At 42.2% G+C, this 26,162-nt stretch overlaps 1 protein-coding gene across 11 annotated transcripts in view; it reads right to left on the bottom strand.

Moving 5' to 3' along the window:
* KIF1B (kinesin family member 1B) overlaps positions 1-26,162 on the bottom strand; it is a 153,604-nt gene that overhangs the window by 35,948 nt on the left and 91,494 nt on the right. For 8 of the 11 annotated variants that reach the window (XM_030805033.1, XM_030805043.1, XM_030805035.1 and 5 more), the window contains 13 exons: positions 25,472-25,650; positions 24,641-24,778; positions 23,182-23,430; positions 14,592-14,710; positions 12,131-12,216; positions 11,670-11,799; positions 11,340-11,502; positions 9,016-9,106; positions 6,698-6,816; positions 5,581-5,636; positions 3,043-3,151; positions 1,187-1,253; positions 277-361 (listed from right to left, as the gene is read on the bottom strand). In XM_030805033.1, coding sequence (XP_030660893.1) covers positions 277-361; positions 1,187-1,253; positions 3,043-3,151; positions 5,581-5,636; positions 6,698-6,816; positions 9,016-9,106; positions 11,340-11,502; positions 11,670-11,799; positions 12,131-12,216; positions 14,592-14,710; positions 23,182-23,430; positions 24,641-24,778; positions 25,472-25,650 — 1,591 coding nt within the window. The remainder of the gene's footprint in view (positions 1-276; positions 362-1,186; positions 1,254-3,042; positions 3,152-5,580; positions 5,637-6,697; positions 6,817-9,015; positions 9,107-11,339; positions 11,503-11,669; positions 11,800-12,130; positions 12,217-14,591; positions 14,711-23,181; positions 23,431-24,640; positions 24,779-25,471; positions 25,651-26,162) is intronic. The other 3 variants (XM_030805038.1, XM_030805039.1, XM_030805040.1) reach the window with 1 other exon arrangement.

Raw genomic sequence — 26,162 nt, 5'->3', positions numbered from 1 at the left:
AATATGGTCTTCTACACATTCCGTGTACCGCAAACAGGGAAGAATAACATCTCTAACAGGGCACAGTGCCTCACACCTGTGGTCCCGGCTACTCGGGAACCTGAGGCAGGAGGATTGCTTGAGCCCAGGAGTTTGAAGCTACAGGGAGCTATGATCTCATCATTGTACTCCAGCCTGGGTGACAGAGCAAGACCCTATCTCAAAAAAATATAAAAATAAAAAAATAAAAATCTCTATAAGTCCTGGTTCTATCTTTGGCTGATGAAATGTACTCACCTACCACCAGTTCACGAACATCTTTCCAATGGAGCTCGCTCCCCTTCTCATGGATAATGGTCACTGTGATCCTTCGCTGGATGCCCTAGGTAATGAAGCAGGGTTGCAATTTAGCTGAAGCAATCTGTTATCTCCTCTCGTCTATTGTTTTCTGGCCTGTATGGCATGGCATGGGGGATGAGCAGGAAGGAGAGGTGTGGAAAGAGGGAAAATGCTATCCACATTGTTATTCAAAAAAAAGGGAGATGTATCAGGGACTAAGGAACAGTCAGGTTCTGATATGGTTTTCTTTGTTTTTTTAAAAATTATTTTTCTCTATGGTTTTAAGAATAAAACCATAATCTGTCACAGGAGATTATGTGGCTGCATCCCAGCCCCTTGTATAATAAGTATTCAACCATGCCCTGATTGTATGTCCCAAGTGTATGGTATCCCTAGCCCCCATGCCCACTTGGGTCTTAAGTACTTTTGAACACTGACTGAACCTACTTTTGAATTACCAAAAGGGGACCTATATTTCATAACCAGATTTTTAGTCCATAGAAACCTTCATCCTCTATCCCTATTAAGAACTTTTGGTGTGAAAGCACAGAGCTTCCAAACATCATGAAATGAAAAGTATTAAAAGTGACACAGGAGCTACACAAATTAGAGTAATTGAATGAAATAAAATATTTTTCAAAATAGCTATTCTAAATACATATAAAAGCAAGGATACATATAAGCCAAGGTCTGAGGAAGAAATATCTAAAAACAGACACAGGAAAAAAGAAAAAAAATGACAACAGGACAATGCCCCACCCACCCTCTGAAATAGAGATGAAAACAGAGAAAAAGAAAGAGCTCCGTCTCTTATTCTAAATTCTTTTCAGTATTCCCTCCGATGCCTGTTTTGGTCCCTCATTAGTACCTGATGAAGCAAAAATGTCCCCTGGCAAGGCAAGCCTGCTGTATGGTCAACCACAGCTGGGATATACCTAAAAAACAGAAACGCAAAAGAAAAAACTAAGTGCTACTTCATCTGCAAGGGTTAGCCCTGGTGGTCTTTGTTTCGATAAATTCTGATCCCATGTCTTTCTCACCCACGCTGACATTTAATCATACAGTCATTTGCATTTACTCATCCTTTCCACACATCTGTGTTTCAATCCTCTCTAGACTTGAGTAGTCAAAGGACAGTAACATCTTTTGGTTGTATCCAGCCCCTTGATATTAAGTACTCAATAAATAATGTAGAAGTGCGATGGCAATTGACAGGAGATAAGAAACACAGATAATACAGTTTTTTTTAAGATTCAGAAAGCAATTAATTCAGTAGAAACAATTACTGTAACTACCTCTCCCTCCTAATGCAACTTGTAATCACATCATAGGTCTGTCTATGAAAAGCCAAATTCCTCAAAGCACTGTCACTACTGACAACTACGTACAAGATTGACAGAACCACACTTAACACAGTATCCTACACATAATAGGAACTTAATAAGTGTTTCCCGATGATGACCATGATGGTGGTTCTCAGAATTACATATAGGAGAACATTAGGATAACATTTACCCCTACCCTTTACATTAACTGATACAGCCCCCTGCCTCTGTCCTAAGAGTAAGATCTCTTTCATTTGTGTTTTTCCAAAAGCATTTTAGAGATGATTATACACAACAATTAATCACTAACTCAGCTCATTGAGGCAGAGTAAGCTGATGGTATCACTTTGATCTAGGACAGTGGTTCTCAACTGAGGATGCCCTCCCTGGGGGATATTTGGCAATGTCTGAAGACATTTTTGGTTGTCACAAATAGAGTGGAGCTGCTACTGGCATCTTGTGGGTAGGGGCCAAGGATGCTGTAAAATATTCTAAATGCACAGGACAGCCCCTCACAACAGAGAATTATCCAGCCCCAAATAGTGCTAAGGTTGAGAAACCCTGGTCTAGGAAAATATTCTGCCCTTCTACGTCCTCCTCGACATTAGTAATATAAGTCTTTACCATATTCTATGCAATATGCTACTTTTGCTTTACTACTGATAAAACCCATTATGATAAAACCCTTACAACAAGGTGCTGCCGGGTGCAGTGGCTCACGCCTGTAATCCCAGCACTTTGGGAGGCCGAGGTGGGCAGATCACCTGAGGTCGGGAGTTCGAGACCAGCCTGGCCAACATGGTGAAACCCTGCCTCTACTAAAAATACAAAAATTAGCCTGGCGTGGTGGCACACACCTGTAATCCCAGCTACACAGGAGGCTGAGGCAGGAGAATCGCTTGAACCTGGAGGGCAGATGTTGCAGTGAGCTGAGATCGCGCCATTGCACTCCAGCCTGGGCAACAGAGCAAGCCTCCATCTCAAAAAAAAAAAAAACCAAAAAACAACAAGATGCCTGTCTCCGTGATTTTGCTGTTGCCAACAAGAAGGCAAATTATTATGCTGAACAGTCAGTTCTCTGATAAACATCTGATTCAAATACCAAGACCACCAAAAATCAATTCAAAACTGGAATTCGGCCAGGTGTGGTGGCTCATGCCTGTAATCTCAGCACTTTGGGAGGTCGAGGCAGGAGGACTGCTTGAGGCCAGGAGTGGTCAAGACCAACTTGGTCAACATAACAAGACTGCATCTCTATTAAAACAAAAACAAAAACAAAACCATCCCTGGAATTTGACAGCAACAATGATTCATGAACCCAAATACAAGAAGATTCAAAATTGCATTTCCTAACTGGAAACATTTTGCCTTATTTAAAAATTTATTAAGTTGGACTTACTCTCCTGTAGGCTCCAGTTCACTGATCTCAAACCAAACCAGGAGGTCATACTTGCTCATGCTCTGGCCAAGGCTGGTTTTGCTCATCGTGTTTAACTTGGTGGCTGGAACTTTTAAAAGTTTTTAGAGTACGTCAAAATCTGGTCCAAGACTACTCAGCAAAAATACAAGCTTCTCTAATGTCAGTCTTTAAAGACATACTTGGGAAAGGCAGCAAGAGTCAGAGGAAAGATTTCAAAACAAAAGACCCAGAGAAACACCAATATAAACTTTTAAGTTATTAGTTATCTCTACATTCAGAGAACAGGGAAAATAAAGAAATCAGTATCTTTTTTTTCTCAACAACTGTCTCTAATGATGAGAAAACAGCTTTTCTGTAGAAGGTGTGCTCATGAAACCTTCCAATTCCAGAACCTCAGATTGTGTGGCATGTAAAGCATGGGACTAACGTGGGAGAGACAATGCTTGGAAAGCCTCACACGTCACAGGGGCTCAATCAAAGCTGATGTCCTGAAGAAAAGACCCATCCTCCACCCCAGTGGTTCCCAAACCTCCCTGCACATAGGAGCACCTGGGGACCTTAAAGTCCAGGACACACCCCAGATCAATTAAATCACAATCTCTAAGGGAAGGACAAAGTTCTTCCTCCACGAGGGGTAAAGTTTCCCAGGTGATACCAATGTGAGGACAAAGTTGGAAACCACCCACTGGTCTCACTTATAAATACAGGATTCTGTAAATGATCTTATGTTACACATTTTCTTCAGATTTAAATTCCATATTCTTTTTTTTCTTTTTTATGGCGTGATCTCGGCTCACTGCAACCTCTGCCCTCTGGGCTCAAATCATCCTCCCACCTCAGCCTCCTGAGTAGCTGAGACACAAGGCGTGCATCACTGCACCCAGCTAATTTTTGCATTTTTTTGTAGAGACAGGTTTCGCCATATTGCCCAGGCTGGTCTCTAACTCCTGAGCTCAAGCAATCTGTCCGACTCAGCTCCCAAAGTGCTGGGATTACAGGTGCGAGCTATCATACCCGGCCAGATTTAAACTCCATATTCTTAACTGTACTGATGCTATGTGACTTTAGTTAAGCTGCTTAACCTCTGGGAGTCTGTCTCCTCATTTATAAACTGTAGATCCTAATATTTAGCCTGCTATCTTGAAAAGCAATCATGACGATCCACTAACATAATGTATATAAAGGGGCTAGCATCTAAGGGTCAGAAAGCAAAACCAGAAGTATTCTAACAAACCAACTACTAGTAAAATCTTCAAAATTAAAAATACTATTGCAAAGAATCCATAAAAACAAATGCAAGGGCCTCCCCCCTTGCGATGGTGATGTGAAAGAGGCACATGTAGAGAAGGTGCTTCCCAAATCTCTAGGAAGAAAATGTGATACAACCTTGAAAATGTGCTGAGCTCTACATTCAGCTCAAGTTGCAAACGGAAATGTCAGTGTTTCATATGCAGAGAGCCAGGCTTCAGGACAAGCGCCTGAGGTTGGTTCTACATCTAAGGTGGAGCTAATTCAGCTGCTACTAACCATCTCGTTTGGGTACCCTCTCGCTCTGGCAGCTGGGAACTGGCAGAAAGAGAAAAGGCGGCAATGGGTCAGCCTCATCCTGGAAGGTGGCAATAGCGGAGGATGCAAGCACACTGGCGTGCTCAGAAAATGTGTCCAACATATGCACATTCACATAGCCAGACACGAGAAACCGAATCAGCTCAATCTTTCTCTCATGGTCTGAAGGCAGATGAAGATGGGGAATACAGAGGGTGGAGAGTGAGCACAGGGTGGGGTGGGAATTTGGCAAATAGGCAATGAGGAAAAAGGACAGAAATAAAGAAAAATCAAAACAAGATCACTGAACATGCAGAATAAATTTACTATGCAAAGAAATGCCTAGTCCCTTGACAGTTATGGGAAGTTACATACAAAGCAGAAAGATTTAGGAACAGAGTGATTATCAAAATCTGCAAATAGAAGACCAGAGAGTTGGTAGATAAGGCCCCCTATTGTTTCTTACTTCTTATTTTATTATTTTATTTTATTTTATATTGTTTTGAGACGGAGTTTCGCTCTTGTTGCCCAGGCTGGAGTGCAAAGGTGCAATCTCAGCTCACTGCAACCTCCACCTCCCCAGTTCAAGAGATTCTCCTACCTCAGCCTCCCAAGTAGCTGGGATTACAGGCATGTGCCACCATGCCAGGCTAATTTTGTATTTTTAGTAGAGACGAGGGTTTCACCAAGTTGGTCAGGCTGTTTTCGAACTCCTGACCTCAGTTGATCCACCTGCTTCGGCCTCCCAAAGTGCTGGGATTACAGGCATGAGCCACCGCGCCCGGCCTTTACTTCTTATTTTAAATCAGGAACTAGGAATTCTGGTTCCTACTAGATATATACAAGAGGAGCAGGAATACATGTGGATATATAGAATAAGAATTTGAACATGACTTCTATTTGAAAAGTCATTCAGAATAAGAGATGTATTCACACAGAGATCATCATGCAAAAAGCGGAGCGAGTGCTCACCTGGCTTGGACAGTGGCATGGGTGGAGGGAAGAATCGGCGACACGGCTGAGGCGGACTGCAAAGAAAGGAAGACAAAGATCAAACTATAAAGAGTTATTTATTTTAGAAATTCTCCCCTTTGTGCTGGACTGCAAATTGAATTTCCTTCTCTTTAGGTGTTTCACAGCTAGGAGTGAGAATGCACGTAAAAGTTCTGTGACAGTACAGAAGGAAACAACGTTTTATGTATAGCTTTTAAAAGCAGGGAAAAAGAGAGAAACTGTTTGACTTTCACATGCCTATCTCAAGACATTCCATTTGCAGATTTGAAGTTCTGGATTCCAAGTTGGAGTTTTCCAACATTAACATAAACAGAACTGGCACACAGACATTAAGATGAATATAATTATTATTCCTCTTGCTGGTCATCACCATCGCTTTCTACTTCTCTTTGTGTGAATTTATTTAAAAGAAAAAAGACCTTTTTAATGACTATTTGCAGTGTAGAAATCAATAAGCCCCATTTTTTCAAGAGAAAGAAAAAGACCACAAAGAGTTGGATGTTGATATCAATAGCACGTTTTAATTCCCTTTAAGGAAGCAGACTTTTGCATTTTCAACTCTGGCATAATACCAGATAATACAGATAATCCTAGATAGTGAAACAGGCTAAATCTCATTTAAAAAATGTCTCCCTCTAAGTCTTAGCTAATAAATAAGAAAATTCTTCTGCCAACACCAACACTCTGCCATCATCAGAAAGGCCCACTGTTGCTTTCCTCAGCAGTTTTGATGACTGTACTTAGAGCTTCTGTTTCATAAAGCTGTGGGCATTAGGAATACTTTTTAAGAATTTTCATGTTATATTCCTATTACCTCAAATGTCTACCATATTCAAAGTCTCTTCCTACAAAAAGATGGTATTTGAGGTCACCTGGTCAAAATTTAATTTGCTCTATCTAAAATCAGTGATTAGGTGGCTATAAGATGATCGTGAAGTTTCTAAAGAGGAAACAGGGTAATATAGAATACTTATTTAGTTATCTTAATCCCTCAAAAGATTTCTTCCTTTCCAGCAATTGAGAAACTAAAAATCAAAACAATACCATCAAAAATGTTTGCTTATCTGGTCCAAACCTGTTAAGCTCCTGTCCTTGCAGATGAAGTGGGTGCTGCTGATAATGCCCAAAGACTTCAAATACAATAGGCTTGGTTTTGATGTAATCCACAAATGATTCAGTGACCTCCACTGCAATCTAAAGCAAGCAAGATTAGGAAAAGATTACAAGAAAATACACATTTTTGCTTCAGTCAGAACTTCAGTACTGTATTTTGGGTTTTTTGTTGTTGTTGTTGTCATTGCTTTTTTTTGAGGCAAGGTCTTGCTCTGTAGCACACAAACAAGGCTCATGTGGCCTCACCCTCCCGGGCTCAAGCAATCCTCCTGCCTCAGCCTCCGGAGTAGCTAGCTACAGGCATGCACCACCATGCCTGGCTAATTTAAAACAATTTTTTGTAGAGACAGTATCTCACTATGTTTCCCAGACTGGTCTTGAACTCATGTGCTGAACTGATCCTTCCACCTCAGCTTCCAAAGTGCTGGATTACAGGCATGAGCCACTATGCCTGGCCCAACTTTACTACTGTTGAGTGTCCAGTATCTGCTGGGTATTTTACTATGCAGGCCTCTTGCAACAAAAAACAGGGGATCCCCTATGTTGTTTTTAATTCTAAAGTAACTTTTCCCAGCTTCAGGTATTCAAGATCTTCCATAATTTGCCTCAACTGATCTTGGCCCCTGTTGTCCTTCCCACACTTACTATTCTGGCTCACTCACTCACCTGCTGCTCCTTTCACCTGCTCTCTCCTCAGCTGTGCCGAGGACTGGCCCAGGCTGCAACCCTGCCTGGAAGGCCCTTCCATACATCCATGCATGTACTGACTATGGCCTATGTGCCAGGCACAATGCCAAGTTTGATACACCTTTTCTTGCTTATACTACATCCTTCAGGGAGCTTCCTATCCCCTTTCTCCACCCAAATATCCTCCCCAACAAAAAGTAACTTAAAATAGCTTTCTATTATTAGAAATAACTTTCCCTTTCTCCACTCCCACTGCATTTAGTGAATATTTTCTCATGTTCATCTTTGCATGACTGGTGTTTATGTATGCATTTTAATTCCCCTATTGTAATTCAAAGCTCACTGGGAGCATCTGAGATTCATCTGCATTCCCCAAGTTGTCAGGCACAATCCTTGTGCACAGCAGCTGATCAAAGTTTATCAGACACATGCTTGCTTATATTTATACGAACATGAAAAAGAAGATGGCATATTTTGTGTTTGCTTGTTCCATCTTTGAAGTTCTCCTTTCCCCTCTTACTTTAGATAGCAGACATGGTTAGCAAGAGAATGAGAGTTTCATGTAGTAGTGAAGATCCTGAATGCCAGAGCTACATTTCTCTGAGCTTAAGTCCTATCTCTGCCTCTTGTAACACTGATGAGTAACTTTATTTTTATTATTATTTTTTTTTTTTGAGATGGGGGTCTCGCTTTGTTGCCCAGGCTGGAGTGCAGTGGTGCGATCTCGACTCACTGCAACCTCCCCCTCCTGGGTTCAAGCAATTCTCGTGTCTCAGATGGGATTTCACCATGTTGGCCAGGCTGGTCACAAACTCCTGACCTCAAGTGATCCACCTGCCTCGGCCTCCCAGAGTGCTGGGACAGGTGTGAGCCACTGCGCCCAGCCTGAGTGACTTTAATTGCTCTATGCTTCAGTCATCTCAGCTAACACAGGGATTATCTTAATCTATGGTATAAAGGTAAAGATTAAATTACACAAAAACTCTCAGAACAGTGACTAACACAAAATAAACTCTCAGTGAATGTTAGCTATTGTGATGAGGATGATGACTTTGGAATAGAGTTTGAGTGAAATTTCACGTAAGAGAGGGAAGGGTCTGTTTTCTTACTCCACGAAGGAATACAGTTGTAAAGGGCAATAATGTGTTAATTATACTATCAGTTGCAAGGAAAACAGATCGAAATCTTAATTTAGCTACAGAAGGTATCTGATATTTTTTATGTTATTTGCAATCGAGCAACGTTAAGTATCTTAGGGTTTAAAGGACAATGCATTCACTTTAACAAAACTCTTATTAAGCATGCTTATTTTTCTAGGACAGAAACACTAAAACAACTCATTGCTTTCAAACTGACGGAAGATTTTATTGGCAGACGAACCCACATTCCACTCACTAGGCCCATTGTAATACAGACAAGGCGGCTTGCTGCTCAGGCCACTGTGGATGACCTCACTACTCTAGCCACGCCCTCTATTGTCTACTCTCCCCTGCACAGCCAGTGACTTGTACCTCTTCTTATCACTCTTCCTGGGCTGAGAAAGCCAAGGTACCAGAAAGACATATGTTTGGCAAAAAGGTCTGCGTCACTTACATTCTGCACATGATAAAAGGCCAGGGGACTTCCTCTGCCATTGTTTTTGAGGGGCTCCGTGGAGAATGCTTCATCATGGCGATGCAAAAAGCTTCATAAAAAAAATAAAAAGATTCGTGAACACTGCGTTAAATGGTTTTATCAGAATCTGTTTCAAGAGCCCAATGTGGATCCTATAGAAAGAAGCATTCCACTTAAGCAGATTCTTTAAGTTATTTACATTCCTTGTCAAGAACCTTTTCCATATCGCACAGAGGGCATTTTAGATTTTATTTCAAAAATGGCTGAAAAATTAACTGACCCTGATCACTTAGCTATATGGAGGTATATGCAACAATGCTTTAGAGAGAGTGAAGAAGTAAATTCAATTAACTCCTCTTCCTTTGTAAAAGCTTTTTACTAAAAATAAAAACAATGTCATTTTGTACAGACAAAATTTAGCAGACTCAAGCTTCCACAGTTAGTGCGAAAGCCTGTGGATGGCATAGTTACCTAAGAGTCTGTTGTGGATTCAAATGTCACCTCTTCCAGGCAGTCTTTCCTGACTTACCCTGACAGTTTTGTGTTCCCACAGTACTAGTAACGTTTTTTTCCTTAATAGCAATGATTTCACTGTAATAATGTATTTACATGCCTCCCTCCCCACCAGACAGCAAGCGTTTTCCCACAGGTCTCGACACAGAAGATACTCTGGAAAGTTCTGTTGAACCAATGGGCTATATTTAGTTATTTTCATAGATAGTAAGATGTTATCGTTCTCTCTCTCTCTCCCTATTATTAGTCTGAAATAAAAAGAACTGCACAGTTAACGAGGACTCAACACAAAGATTTACTGCCAGATAGAAAAATCCATCAGAAGGACACCCCTTCCATCAAGAAAAAATGGAGAAAAAGAAAATATTTTCAACTGGGGGGACAGAGAGACTGGTAGTATGAACTTGTTGTCTTCCAAATTAGTTCACCAGTCTGAGAACACTCGCATGCTTTTCCCAAGTGCTCCAAATCCCTGATTCCTGTATTGCTGGCACTGCAGCATTCTTGGGGTTCCCTGATGACAGGTGAACTCATTCACAGTGCTCTGCAGCCATACCTTCCCGGCACAGGCCAGAGGAGCGACTATAAAAACACAGGATGCCTTTGAGGCTGCTTTCAACACAAGCAACATGCCCTTTTCCCCAGAGCTAACACCAGGTAGAGATGCTGCTCTTTTTAGGAGATTGTAGGACAAAGGTCAACCTACTATTATTGTCACTTCAGACATTAGTTAACCAAATAGATGTTTTCCATCAAATGTATCAGTTGCCTGATTAGAATAATAGCAACAGTTCCAAAAAACAGATTCATCTGGTCAACACTATCCTGCCCTAAGTTTGAGGGTATGAGTGAAAACACATTAAATAGGTGAAATCAATGCTCAATCGGTAATATTTCAACAACTACGAGTTGTAGCAAATGATATTAGTGGCTTACTATATAGTGATCACATTTAATTTAGATCACATTTAACTCAATTTTCTGTGATAAAACCTATACAAAAGCTTTATAAACTGCACTAGGACCCATGGGAAGGCCAAGGCACATTCTGAGGGGAGAGGGATGGCAGAACCCAAAGCAGCCTCTTGGTGGCACCAGTGGCAAACTGAGGGTGGTAGGTATGGAAGGGTCAGACTTCAGTCTCTTGTACTGTGGCCCTTTCCAAGTACTGAAAAGACACATTGAAGTTTGGAGGTATTAAAACTGAAGATTCACAAAAAAGTGTTTTCCTGGGGCAGTCTTGAGAAGAAAGCATCCAGAGCACAGGGTTTGAGAGGGCCGTGGGAAAGAGCAAGTCCTATGTAGATGAGAAATGAGAGTTATCACATCTTCTCTGTATACTAGCTTTTCTCAGTTGATGTAGAATTTATTCTACTTTACATTGTTTAAATTTTCCTTTTCCCGAGTATTAAATAGGCGTAATTGGTAGCTGGATAAGTCATTGCTTTCAGGCTTATTAATAAGACATTTCAACATGAAGAGGACTAGAAAGACTCATCAACAGGCTTATGTGATCAGACCCTACGTTCCTGGTAAAGGGAGACTGGTCACAGCAGAGCCCTGCAGCAGGATGCGCGGCAAGCTCCTCCCACCAGGGAACCCTGTTGCTTTCCAGGACAGGTTTCTGGTTCTCACTCCCATAGGAATGATGAAAGCATTTTCCTTCAGAGACTGGTCAGTCTTTGTCTCAAGAGTGTTAATCCTTCACACATGTAAAGCACTCTACAATGCACAAGAGATGTCACCTCAGTTAGCAACTAGCTGGGAGGCAGAGCAAAGGGGCAGCTTACTTGAACTGACAGAAGATATCTGCATACTCTGGGAGGATTCCACTGGCCTGCAACACTGTTACACGGAAAGTGAAGGCACTGCCCAGTTTCAGGTGGTTGCCAATCTCTTCAGAAAACCCTTCCATTACCATCTTACCATCCAGCAAAGTGCTTGACTTCAAATCTAAAGAGGGTCAAATGAAGACACAGATGGTTCAAATAATGCAAAGAGGAGGGAGTTGGGCATTCTTTCCATTCCTAGTTGATGAAGGCCACTATGTCCCTTGATAATGGTCAATATTTTCCCTTTGTCGAAAATGTCCCCGAGCACAGTAAACTCTGTCTACATACCTAAGTCATTCATTCGATTAATTTCTTCTGGAGGAGTGATGACCTCAGAACTCTGACCCTGTCCTTCCACAATCCTCAACTCCTCCAAGGACAGACCGGAACGAGTCATTGCAACAGATGAAAAGTCACTCTGAAAAAAAGGCAGGGGCAGGTACATGGTAAAGTAGTATAAAAACATATTTTTCCCCAGTTGCCTTACTTCTGTTTATCTGCCCAACAAATGATAGTGACTGGAAAATTATATGGACTGAGGGCTGTCTGAGGAAAGCCAATGAATAAAATATGAATGTTGAGTCTATACACCTTTACCTTCATAATTGTTAGACATGTCCCATATTCTATTGAACTACTCTGTGGCAACCAGCATCCTGTAATTTTCAGTTTTACAGGAGAACTGATCTCCAAGGCTGAACATTCTTTCTCTTTCCACAGGGTTTTCCTTCTTCCTGACGGTTTCTCACCTGATTAAAGTATTCATTATCAAAAGATATTTTAGCTGTTCCTGACTGTCGAATTCCAGAGCCATAATCAGGAGCTTCTTCATCCGCTAAAGCAGAAAAAAAAAATTAGCAAGATTTGAGTGAGACTACACAGGGTGAGGGAGGGAAAAGGCTCTTGCTGGATTATAAACTCAAGTCTTTGGCATGAGAGAATGATACCAAAGTAGTAACATGGCATGGGCTGCTTTGCACTCTATTCATGTAGATTTATCAACTTCCTCAGCTCAAATGAGACTAGTCAATAAAGAATCGGTTTTAGACCGGGTGCGGTGGCTCACGCCTGTCATCCCAGCACTTTGAGGGGCTGAGGTGGGCAGATCACGAGGTCAGGAGTTCGAGACCAGCCTGACCAACATGGTGAAACCCCATCTCTACTAAAAATACAAAAATTAGCCAGGCGTGGTGGCGGGCGCCTGTAATCCCAGCTACTCAGGAGGCTGAGGCAGGAGAATTGCTTGAACCCGGGAGGCGGAGGTTGCAGTGAGCTGAGATTGCGCCATTGCACTCCAGCCTGGGCAACAGAGTGAGACTCCGTCTCAAAAAAAAAAAAAAAAAAGAATCGGTTTTATTCTTGAGATTGTTCAAATGTCATACCTAGAAATCCTGACTGTCTCCATGCTGGCAAGATAATAGTCAATAATACCCAACAAGTACTTGAAAATATTACATTGTACTTTTGGAGGAGACTTCCATATACTCAACACTGGGGATTGTGTCACAAGTTTCCATGGGGGAAAGGCTGAAAGATCACTGGACACAGCACAGCATTTGGGAATTAAGACAGAAAGATTACAGAAAATGACCACATTCTTTCCTCAGAACATAGGCTGGATCATGGAAAAATGGAAAATACCAAAATCTTTTTTTTTTTTCAATTGTTTTTTAAGAGATGGGGTCTCACTGTGTTGCCCAGGTTGGCCTCAAACTCCTGAGCTCAAGCAATCCTGCCTCAGCCTCCCAAGTAGCTGGGATTACAGGCACGAGCCACCACAATCAGCTTATATCAGCTTGACCCGTGCATTACAAAACAGCAGCCAAATGTCTATTATAAGTACTCTGAGGAAAAAAAAAAAAAAAAAAAAAACCTAAGCAAGACAAAGGCCTAACAATCCTTTGTTAATAATGAAGCAGTTAAGATACATTATTTAGGCAAGGCTGGGCGCAGTGGCTGACGCCTGTAATCCAAGCACTTTGGGAGGCCAAGGTGGGCAGATCATCTGAGGTCAGGAGTTTGAGACCAGCCTGGCCAAAATGGTGAAACTTCGTCTCTACCAAAAATACAAAAATTACCTGGGTGTGATGGTGGGCACCTGTAATCCCATTTACTAGGGAGGCTGAGGCATAAGAATTGCTTGAACCCAGGAGACAGAGATTGCAGTGAGTTGAGATTGTGCCACTGAGCTCCAGCCCAGGCAATACAGCGAGACTCCGTCTCAAAACAAAATAAAAGGCCAATGACTGGCTGGGTGCAATGGCCCACACCCGTAATCTTAGCATTTTGGGAGGCCAAGGCAGGAAGATCGCTTGAGCTCAGGAGTTCGAGACCATGCTGGGCAACACAATGAGACCCCAAACTCTATAAAATTTATAAACTTAAAAATTAGCTGGGATGGTGGTGTGCATCTGTAGTTCCAGCTATTCAGGTGGCTGAGGTGGGAGGATGGCTGAGCCTGGAGGTGAAGGATGCAGTGAGATATGATTGCACCATTGCATTCCAGCCTGGACGACAAAGTGAGACCCTGTCTCGAAAAAACAAAAAACAAACAAAAAAAAACACGCCGATGACTTTTATATAGTTAATGCAAGAGCTGTTCTTTAACATGTTTAAGGAAATCTCTTTACCCCATTATTGCAAAGTGGCAGTAGTCTGGACTAAGCAGGATCTATTTGTGATACTTGGGAACAATTGCTAGAAAGGAGCAATAGGCCAGGCGTGGTGGCTCAGGCCTGTAATCCCAGCACTTTGGGAGGCCGAGGCGGGCAGATCACGAGGTCAGGAGATCGAGACCATCCTGGCTAACATGGTGAAACCCCGTCTTTATTAAAAACAAAAAACTAGCCGGGCATGGTGGCGGGTGCCTGTGGTCCCAGCTACTCGGGAGGCTGAGGCAGGAGAATGGAGTGAACCCGGGAGGCGGAGCTTGCAGTGAGTCAAGATAGAGCCACTGCAGTTCAGTCTGGGTGAAAGAGCGAGACTCTCAAAAAAAAAAAAAAAAAAGAAAGGAGCAATAAAGGCTTTCTCCAAAGTATGTGTATGTATATTACACATACAAACTCCCCACAGTTTGTATGTGTATGTATATTACACATACAAACTCCCCACAGTTTGTATGTGTAATATAAGTGTGACCCAGGCCGAATCAGCCTGCTTTGTCTCTAGACAAAGAACTCACAGCTCTCATTTCAGAAGAGAGTCACCTACCTGCGATGGCCTGTACAGCCACACGCAGAAATCCCCGCACTTCACCTTTCTCACTGACGATGGCCACCCTGTGGATCAGGGGCACGGGATACAGCAGATTGCTCAGGTAAACAAATGCCCTAGAGACAGAAACCAGGAGACAAATGTCAGAGCATCCATGGAGAGATAAACTGGCTTTCAGATTCACTGAGACAATCTTCCTGCAACTGTGAGCTGACTTCTGGCCTTGTCTTAAGACCCCTTCTCAGTCCTATCCTCTCAGATTTGCCTCCAGCTGCCTTTTCAGCACAGATAATGAACAAGCAAACGCTTGGCAGAACTGTTGACGAAGACCAACACACACCAAATCATGCTCTAAAACTTAACTACTGTAGGGAGAAGAGTCACACCTGGAAGCAGACATTCAAGATACTGCTCTATGAATGCTGCTGTGGGCAGGTTGGAGGAGGAGCCCATTCAAGAGCTTAATTTTTTTTTTTTTTTTTGAAACAGAGTCTCGCTCTGTCGCCAGGCTTTAGTACAGTGGCATGATCTCAGCTCACTGCAACCTCCAACTCCCTGGTTCAAGTGATTCTCCTGCCTCAGCCTCCCGAGTAGCTGGGATTACAGGCATGCGCCACCATACCCAGCTAATTTTTGTATTTTTAATAGAGATGGGGTTTCACCATGTTTGTCAGGCTGGTCTCAATCTCCTGACCTTGTGATCCACCCGCCTCGGCCTCCCAAAGTGCTGGGATTACAGGTGTGAGCCACCGTGCCCAGGCGAGCTTAACCTTTTAATTTAAGAAGTTATAAAGAGGTTTTGTTTCATTTTTCCCAACAGATAAAACAGAAACCAAGAGACAAAAAAGGCAGGGAAATGGGACAAAATACAGTTAAAAACTCTAAAATAAATTCCATATCACAGCATTACAGTCTTTATTGGTTATTTTTTGTTTGATTTTGAGATGGAGTCTCACTCTGTCACCCAGGCTGGAATGCAGTGGTGCGATCTTGGCTCGCTGCAAGCTCTGCCTCCCAGGTTCAAGCCATTCTCCTGCCTCAGCCTCCCGAGTACCTGGGACTATGGGCGCCCACCACCACGCCCAGCTAATTTTTTTGTATTTTTAGTAGAGACAGGGTTTCACTGTGTTAGCCAGGATGGTCTTGATCTCCTGACCTCGTGATCCGCCCACAACAGCCTTCCAAAGTGCTGGGATTACAGGCGTGAGCCACCGCGCCTGGCCTATGGGTCTTTATTGTTACCTTATTTATTTTGAGATGGAGTTTCGCTCCTGTTGCCCAGGCTGGAGTGCAGTGGTGCAATCGCAGTTCACTGCAACCTCTATCTCCCAGGTTCAAGCAATTCTCCTGCCGCACAGCCTCCTGAGTAGGCTGGGTTCCTCCCCATTGGTCAGGCTGGTTTCAAACTCCTGACCTCAGGTGATCTGCCCGCCTTGGCCTCCCAAAGTGCTGGGATTACAGGCGTGAGCCACCATGCCTGGCGATTTATTGTTACTTTAAGAAATGACTATTATTGGCTGGGCGTGGTGGCTCATGCCTGTAATCCCAGCACTTTGGGAGGCTGAGGTAGGCAGATCACCTGAGGCCAGGAGTTCGAGACCAGCCTGGCCAATGTGGCAAAACATTGTCTCTACTAAAATTATAAAAATTAGCCAGGCATGGTGGCATGCACCTGTTGTCCCAGCTACTTGAGAGGCTGAAGCAGGAGAATCGCTTGAACCAGGGAGGTGGAGGTTGTGGTGAGCCAAAATTGCACCACTGCACTCTAGCCTGGGTGACAGGGTGAGACTCTGTCTAAAAAAAAAAAAAAAAAAGAGGCCAGGCGCGATGGCTCATGCTTGTAATCCTAGCACTTTGGGAGGCTGAGGCAGGCGGATCACAAGGTCAGGAAATCAAGACCATCCTGGCTAACATGGTGAAACCCCATCTCTATGAAAAATACAAAAAATTAGCAGGGCGTGGTGGCAGGCGCCTGTAGTTCCAGCTACTCGGGAGGCTGAGGCAGGAGAATGGCATAAACCCAGGAGGCGGAGCTTGCAGTGAGCCGAGATTGCTCCACTGCACTCCAGCCTGGGCGACAGAGTGAGACTCCATCTCAAAAAAAAATAAAAAAAAAAAAGAAATGACTATTATCTTCAGGCAGGGTGACTGGCAAGTTGAGGTCAGCAGACACATATGGGCAGAGAAGCTCTGCAGCAAGAAATTTTTGAGTTCTAAGATTAGAGGAGACTCTGAATGGGCACCAAGATAAATGTTAAGGGCCGGGCATGGTGGCTCATGTCTGTAATCCCAGCACTTTGGGAGGCCGAGGCAGGTGGGTCACCTGAGGTCAGGAGTTCGAGAACAGCCTGGCCAACATGGTGAAACCCTGTCTCTACTAAAAATACAAAAATTAGCCAGGCGTGGTGGCAGGCGCCTGTAATCCCAGCTACTCGGGGGGGCCGAGGCAGGAGAATCGCTTGAACCCAGGAGGTGGAGGTTGCAGTGAGCCGAGATCGCGCCATCACACTCCAGCCTGGGGGACAAGAGCAAGACTTCATCTCAAGAGAAAAAAAAAAAGAAAAAAGATAAATGTTAAGGCAGAAGATGACAACTGATGCCTAAAATGTTTGCTTTTGCTCCTAGAGTTCAAAACCTAATTCAAGCTGGGCGCGGTGGCTCAAGCCTGTAATCCCAGCACTTTGGGAGGCCGAGGCGGGCGGATCACGAGGTCAGGAGATCGAGACCATCCTGGCTAACACAGTGAAACCCCGTCTCTACTAAAAATACAAAAAATTAGCTGGGTGTGTTGGCGGACGCCTGTAGTCCCAGCTACTCGGGAGGCTGAGGCAGGAGAATGGCATGAACCCGGGAGGCGGAGCTTGCAGTGAGCCGAGATCGCGCCACTGCACTCCAGCCTGGGGCACAGAGCAAGACTCCGTCTCAAAAAAAAAAAAAAAAAAAAAAAAACCTAATTCAGAAATGCATAAGTAAAAGGTAAATTATAGCTCTAACACTTTATATTTCAAGCAAACTAGCAAAGTCCTATCACATTTGTATTTTCTTCTTTATTTTGTAGCTATTACTTTTTTAAAAAAGCAATAAAAACTGGTGGTCACAAAGCTAAAGAGTGTTCATTCCAATTAGTGAAAGGGAAATAGAATCTAGTTCCTACTATGATTCCAGTCTTCCCATTTGGTATATGCTGATCTTCGAACATAAGACAAAATACAAAGATAGACACTTGCATCAATAAATCAAACAAAACCAAGTGACACACGTTTATCTGATGCTTCTCCTACTCTGAAATCTATTTTAAAACAAAGAGAGGAGGAGGATGGACTGGGTATTTGGGATTTCAACTCAAAGTAATGAAAATTATGAAAATTATGAAAACAGACATAATACATCACAGAAAAACAAATGTTAACATGACTAGAGCATAAATGAAATACAAATGAAAAATATAACAAAAATAACTGCAAATGAACATTAAATCAGATGAAATAATGCCACTTCCCTTTCAGTCTGCTCCAAAGCAGGAGAGAGAGAAATGCTAAGAAACAGAGAGCTGAAGCTCTGGTGTAAAAAAACGTGAGAATGAAAAGTTCTAAAAAGTTCTAAACAAGACCCCCAAACAACAACTACTGCAACAGAATTTAAAAGACTAAGAATTTGGCGTAAGGTATCAAATGGATAATTTCACTTTCAAAGACATACACAGATCACCCTCCTCTATTATGGGCACCCCAGCTAGACCTGCCCATTTCAAGGCCTGGGCCATTAAAGAGCCATCGCACATGTCCCCTGCCTGGAGTCCTCTCTGTACTCGATGCCTACACCTCATGCCTTTGATGTCTTTTTTTTTTTTTTTGGGACGGGGTTTCACCATGTTGGCCAGGCTGGTCTCGAACTCCCGATCTCAGGTGATTCACCCACCTCAGCCTCCCAAAGTGCTGGGATTACAGGCGTGAGCTACCACACCCGGCCTCATGCCTTTGATTTCACATCTTCAGGTCTTATTTCAAACACCACTTTCCTATAACAGGTCCCCCAATGTTATGTGATCTCCGGCAACACACACAACTATTTCATCACTGCTATAATTTACATTTATTTGTGCAATTATTTAATTTATGTCTGTGTCATCCATCAGACTATAAGTCTATGAGGGCAGAAACCATGTCTGGTTTTGCTCACCACTGTCTGCAGAGGGCTGGGCCACTCTATAAATATTTGGTAAGTGAACATCTACGTACATAAGGGAACAGGAAAATGATTTGCCTCTTATCTTTAAGTAGAAGTGGAAGCTTTTCTAGAAAAATGGGTTATACCAGAAGCAGAAAAGCAAAGCCATCCAACTGATACTAGGTTGGTTTTTCAGAGCCACCTCATAATGGATATTAACTATATAGAATATATTTAGATTCCTAACTATATCTAATTTATCTTAAAAATAGCTATTCAAAAACAGGAGCCACCTTTTTTTTTTTTTAAGAAAGCTTGTATTAAGCACACATTACATTAAAGTACTGTTTGCGCACACAGTAAAGATGAGATTGCCTTTCTGCCTATGGCAATGGCCAGTCCAAGTGTGGGAGCATTGAAGGCCATTATTATAGATTTCCCTTTCTAGATAATTCTGTAATTCTATGGCAGGGACATCAGCTCCATGACTATACAATCACACATTCACTAGGCAGTACCTTGTTATGTTACCAGAATATAGCCCTTAGCTCCAAATCAATGCTATATAAACATTCTATTCTGAGGCTTTTTAAACAGAATTTTGATAATTACTCTGCATTTTTAAGAATCCTTATACTTTGACCTAGCAGACTGAAGGAGAACAGGGATGAGAGAGGGGAATATGTAAAGGATACATTAGCAGAAAGTTCAATGAAGTTACTTCAAAAAGGGAAACAAACTGGTCAACATAAAGATAAGAAAAATTAGCAAAATTATGGTGCTACTTATAGAAAGAATGTCAGTTAAGGTACTTAGAGAGATCACAGAATAATCATCTTTAACCCCCTTTTAACCCAGAAGACTAGCTTAAATATTTTACATTTCATCGCAAATTATGAAGGATGGTTCATAACATCGCAGCATGCCATAAGAGAATAGCTAAAGGGACAAGCTCTTTTTCACTTGCAATATAAAGTTTTAGCAGAGGCAGTCATGGCTAAAAAACAAACTTACTAATGGAATTTCACAAGAAACTAATTTTTTTTTCCCCCTAGACGGAGTCTTTGCTTTGTTGCCCAGGCTGAAGTGCAGTGGTGCCATCTCGGCTCACTGCAACCTCCACCTCCCGGGTTCAAGCAATTCTGCCTCAGCCTCCTGAGTAGCTGGGATTACAGGCACAAGCCACCATGCCTGGCTAATATTTGTATTCTTAGTAGAGACGAGGTTTCACCATGTTGGCCAGGCTGGTTTTGAACTCTTGACCTTGTGATCTGCCCACCTCGGCCTCCCAAAGTGCTGGGATTACAGGCGTGAGCCACCGCACCCAGCCAGAAACTAAAAATTTTACAAGTGATTTATATTTGCAATTATATGCCAATTGGAGAAATCCAATCTTGTGAATCACAAAAACAGGAAAGTAGTTACTTTCCTTACACATATAATGACCACTACACAACTGGGTGATGTTGCATTATTGTAAATTTTGTTTGTAGAAGAGAAATGTAGTCAAGGGCAAAAATGGAAAGCTATCCTTCACTTTACTGATTGCTATTATATTATTTCACTTCCTCCCCCAGTCCTTTCTTGCAAGGTTAGAACTTGGGAACCTAAACAAATGGAAAAATCAATTCCTGAGCCATAGCTCCTTAAGTATTTTATGTGAAAATCAAAATAGAGTTGATTGCTTTATACTTATACTTACATCTGATATGATTAAAAGGAAGAAAACTATAAAACTAGAGAGAAAACAATACATGTATCCTCAGTTAATTTCCACATGAAGTGGGATTGTTTTGAGTTTCCATACAACTTCCTCAAAATACAAATGCTTCTTAGTAGAAGTCTTAACCAGGATATTCATTTTTGCTAGTGTAGATGACAGAATATGAAAGCTGAAAAAGATCTTTATGGCTCTTTATTTCTACCTGTTATTCACTTTACACTTGAGAGCCCAAAAGGCTTCAGTTTAAGTTGCTTGTCGTAGTGACAGAGATGGCCTAGGACCCAAGGCTTCTCCTGACAATTAGGTCAGGCTTCTCCTCACCATGTTACGTAAGATGAAGCTGCCTACTCTTCACTGCAATGGTATAGAACACAAGCGAACAGTTTTAGAAACTGTGTAATTAGCACTGGGACAAAGTTTATGGCCAGAAACTGGGTTTTAACTTCCAACTCCCTTAGAATAGGATAGAAATGTGCTGAAGAACACAGGCAGCCATCGAATGAAGCAAGCATTATTGTCCCATTATTTGTACATACCTTTCTCAATTTTAATAAAAATCAGCTTCTCTGAAATTCTAAGTATCTATTCATGGCGATACACCAGTAGAAAACAATATTCGTGGCCACATAATCCCTTTATGTTTATTCATGGAAAAACTGAATTCTAAATGCTCCTTTGCCATTGGAAAACCCAGAGACTGTCTAATACTATGACCTACGGTTACACTTGAGACTTTCATTTCTATCAAAAAAGCTTTTCTTTTCCCCCTTTCCATAACAATGATCATCTTCTAATTTAGTTATGAGGTTCTGACCATGTGACCAATACCATACTACAAATTCTGTTTTATTTTATTTTATATTTTTTGGTAGAGTTGGGGTCTTGCTCTGTCCCCAGGCTGGAGTGCAGTGGTGCAATCATGGCTCACTGCAGCCTCAAACTCTTGGGCTCAAGTTATCCTCCTGCCTTAGCCTTCCAAGGAGCTGGGACTACAGGCATGCACCACCACACCCAACTAATTGTTTTTTAAATTTTCAAAGAGACAGGGTCTCACTACGTTGCCCACTCTGGTCTCAAACTCCTGGCCTCAGCCTCCAGAGTTGCTGAGATTACAGGTGTGAGCCACTGCGCCTGGTGAGATAAATTTAAGAACCTATGTCTCTACTAGGTCAGCAGACTCGCTATCCTTTAATTTTTAGATAACTGGTACTCATCCATTTAACAATGACATAATTCCCTTATTTATAAAGGATTCAACAATATGTGATTCTAATGTACCATTAAAGTTAAATTTAATACTTTTAAACCTGGACATACTTTTTGGTTAATCCAATGCATGCTCTACTGTTGAACTTGTAATTTAAATTACCTCAGCATGAAGGCTGGAGATGAACAAAGACACCAGTATTAGGAACACGTGCATAGAGAGTTCTGCATCACTGAAAGATGGATGCACAAACTGAGAGCCAGAGACAATGCCTCAGTTTGGTGAACTAGTCTTAACACAAAGCAGTTTCATATAGCACCGAACAAATATTCATTGTTTTCTTTTTTTTTTTGAGACGGAGTTTCGCTCTTGTCACCCAGGCTGGAGTGCAGTTGTACAGTCTTGTCTCACTGCAACCTCTGCCTCCCGGGTTCAAGTGATTCTCCTGCCTCAGCCTCCCAAGTAGCTGGGATTACAGGCACCCGCCACCATGCCCGGCTAATTTTTTGTATTTTTAGTAGAGACGGGGTTTCACCGTGTTGGGCAGGCTGGTCTCAAACTCCTGACCTCAGGTGACCTGGCCACCTCGGCCTCCCAAACTGCTGGATTACAGATGTGAGCCACCGCACCCAGCCTAATTTTTGTATTTTTAGTAGAGACGGGTTTCACCGGTCAGGTTGGTCTCAAACTCCTGACCTCAGGTGATCCACCCACCTCAGCCTCCCAAAGTTCTGGGATTACAGGTGTGAGCCAAAGTGCTAGGATTACAGGGGTGAGCCACCATGCCTGGCCAGTATTCACTGTTGATGGGGTCAATAGATGATTTTGTGAGCTTTATCATTATAAACCCTATAGGTTAAAATTTTAGCAGATGCCAAAGATCCGTAGATAGGCTCAGTGAAACTGGCCAAAGAAAGGCATCCGTTTTAGGTAAAGGAGGAGCTTAACTTTCCTGATTCTTTTTAGGACTCAGTAGACTAAGCAAAAAATAAATTTAACTGTACTCCTGAATCTACTTTTGTCCTCTGACTCCTGCAGTACCACAAATTCTTCAGCCAAACCTTGGCCTCGCTCTGCCCCCTCTCTCATGTTACCTCCGTATGCTTTTTCAATCACAATCCTTTAAAAAGGAAACATCTAGACCATAATACTATTCACTGAACCCACTACATTTGACTCTTAGCTTTATTTTCTCCTTTGGGGTTCCCTTCTTCAGAACAAAATTTCTGGGCAATTTAAGACAAGGTGTCTTCCATGCAGTCTTTATATATTGCTATGTATTGTGCTGAGTAGACTGAGGACCTCACACACAATGCCTGAGAACTGTCTCAGACCAGCATTGACAAAGAGCTTGAAGTATTGGAGAACTTGAAAAAGAGCATTCATGAGTTGAAGTGGCTAATGCAAGGTTATCCAAAATTGCGCAAGCAGGGAGGCCTTCAGAGCAAGAGCTGGTCCCTTTTCGCCTTTCTCACAATAACCTCACCAACCTTCCCACTAAAATGAACCAAGGGGATCGGTCGTAAAACGGGTCATGCCCGTCACTGAAGAGATCTGATCCCTCCTCCGTCCCTGCGTCAGAGCCGGCGTCATCCACGAATGCCTCATCATCAAAATCCTCCATCTCATCTTGCTGCTCGTCAGCCAGCTCAGTGATGTCAGAATCGGCCGTGGAAAAAGTGGGGGAGGGTGTGCGGTCGGCAAGGCGCTCATTCACACAGCCGTGGAAAATGGGGGAGCTAGACACCAGGTAAGACGCCAATTAACACAGCCAGGGAGAGAGGAATAGTTGGTTAAACAGGAAGCAATAGGTGCCAACAGGACAGAATCCACTGGGGAATCAACACAATAAAAGCAAATGGAAAAGCAAAAGGATAAAATAAGCATAAATCATTTGGGTCAGGTGAAAGGGAACAAGGGCAAGTTGAAAAAGTTATGTAAGGACTGATCCTTAGAATAAGAAAAGCAAAGGAAACACGTGAATAGACCATCCTAGGTAAATACTGTGCTATAACACGTTTACATTCTCCAGTTCACATAAAAGATCAGCATCCAGGCCTCAAAGGACCCACTCAACATCAAAGTGAAACAAGAAGGCTTTCAATCTTTACTGAAATTCTCACGTCATTTTGGAGCAGAAACCAAAATGGATGAAATGGCATATGGCAAAGCAGCATGTGCTTTGCTAGGGTAAGATGTGTTTGGCCAATTCATCTCTTTGAAAAACTACTTTGCTATCAGAGTAAAGTGGAAAAGATTTACTTCATTTCCACAACATACTATGACTTCAGCAACTCCTTTTTACCCAGCCTCTTTAAAAACCATCACAGGGTTTTCTGCAATTGAAAAAGCAATTCAAATTCTGAAATCATAAGCTCAAAGTTAAATTTCCCTGCTTTGAAAATTCGAAACCTCTAAGAACACTTGACTCAATATGGACTCATAGAGGCACTATGTGTTTTCATTAAGTGCTGGAAATAATGTATAAAAAATGAGGCTGAAGGGGACTACCAAGGTGCAATTAATTTACCCTTGCAATGACTAAAGTGGGATGAATTGCTTTTTAAAAAAAGGAAGAACAAATCAGATCACGAAGAGATTGTGTCTGATAAGCTGTACTATGAATTTAAACTGTGTAGAATACAGGCATAAGTTTTCTTTTCCTTCTAAATTTATCTTAATCAATTACAGAACACTTTGTAAGTTTAAAGTCAGGGAAGATTTAAATACTTTGGCTGAAAGTTTGAGACTCGAAACAAAAATGCCTGCTGAATATAACTGAAGGGAAATATACCAAATGATGCAGTGGTTGTGAGTGGATAAGATTACAGACAAGGCCTTTTTACACCTTTTTTTTTCCTCTTAACTTTTTATATTATCTGCTCAGGTTTTAAACACTTAAAACTATTCATTATTTTAAAAGAAGACATCAACAAAATCATCACTTACCTCCCCACAAGTTTGAACCAGTGGAACCGATCATAGAAGGGATCGCTGCCAGTCACAGTGGTTTCGCTTTCATCTTGGGCACTGGAGGCCATCTCCCCTGCCCTATCATACATCTCTCGCATCAAATCCAGCCTCTGCCTATTTAGTAAACACAAAGCACATTGGGTTAATATAATGAGATTGCATTAAACTTTCACTTTGGAAGCATCTTCTGTTCAAGATTTTCTTCAAAAAAAAAGGAGTTGCTCCCACTATTTAATGTTACTTAAAAAGAATGAAGCCCAAAAATTCAGAAACCAACACTCAGTATCTAAAGTGTCTTGATTCTAGAGATAAGCCATCAAAAGTCAAGAATGGCCACCTATCCTCTACCGGGTGAAAAGTCATAAGAGGGAATATTGTAGGTCAACTGTATGTGACATCTCAAATACACTGAGACAGGGGGAAATACCTCATCATACTACATGTAAAAGAGGCTAGATTATAACTTCCATGTTTATTATTTATTATCCTGAGGTCCAGGATAGAAAAGATGAATAAGTTCTAAATCTGAAACAGAAATATGATGAAACTGGAATATTTAAAATTTAAAAGAGGGTCTATGGAGGGTAAACTTAAATATCTACAAATGTCAGAGTGTGTGAGGAGTGCATTTATTCACTTAAAAGAAAACAGATGGATGGTAATACCATTGGCCAGCAACAACATTTAGAAAGTACAGGGAAGTAAGCAACAGTGTCCCCAGAGAGAGGAGAGCTGGAGGGAGCTCACTTGAGCAGGTCATTGTTATTTCCTAAATAAAACAACCAGCCTTTATGAATGTTTTCATACTTGAGTTTCTCCAAAGACCAATAGTGTGTTGCTCCATTCTTCAAATCCTGGACTTCTACTGCTACCACTGTGCGAGGGAAAGGCCTGTCCTCATGAGTTTTTTCCATCTCAGTGGGAAGTAATTCAGGAGGCAAAGGGGAGTACAGTGTGTCAGTCAGCAGAACAAACTGAAACTGCACCTGAATGGAAAGAACAAACCATTGACAAACGGTTTTCAGCAAGCAAGCTTCAGAGATGAGACGATACAATCATGCCCAATGGGAAAGAGGTCTAATGTGCTCAACAAATATCTTGTGACTAACTTTCTACTGAAAAATATGGCCACCTGTTAGCAGTCATAGGGAATAACCCTAACTTCAAATTAAGCTATTTAAGGACTTTGTTTTCCTAGCCTGACAGTGTTTTTAGACATACTAAAGTCTTCTTGAGGGGAGGCACGGTGGGGACAAGGTTACACTCTGTCACCCAGGCTGGGTGCAGTGATGCAATCACAGAGCACTGTAGCCTCCACCTCCTAGGCTCGGGTGATCCTACCACCTCAGCCTCCTGAGTACCTGGGACTACAGGCATGCATCACCAGCCTAGCTAATTTTTAAAAATTTTTTGTAGAGATGGGGTTTTACCACGTTGCCCAGGCTGGTCTTGAACTCCTGAGCTCAAATGATCCACCCGCCTCGGCGGCTCAGATCAC

Source organism: Nomascus leucogenys, chromosome 24, assembly GCF_006542625.1.
Source record: "Nomascus leucogenys isolate Asia chromosome 24, Asia_NLE_v1, whole genome shotgun sequence".
In the NCBI taxonomy this organism is placed as follows: Eukaryota; Metazoa; Chordata; class Mammalia; order Primates; family Hylobatidae; genus Nomascus; species Nomascus leucogenys.
Note: the sequence above shows the minus strand (reverse complement) of the source record. Positions and strands in the feature narration are given on the sequence as shown.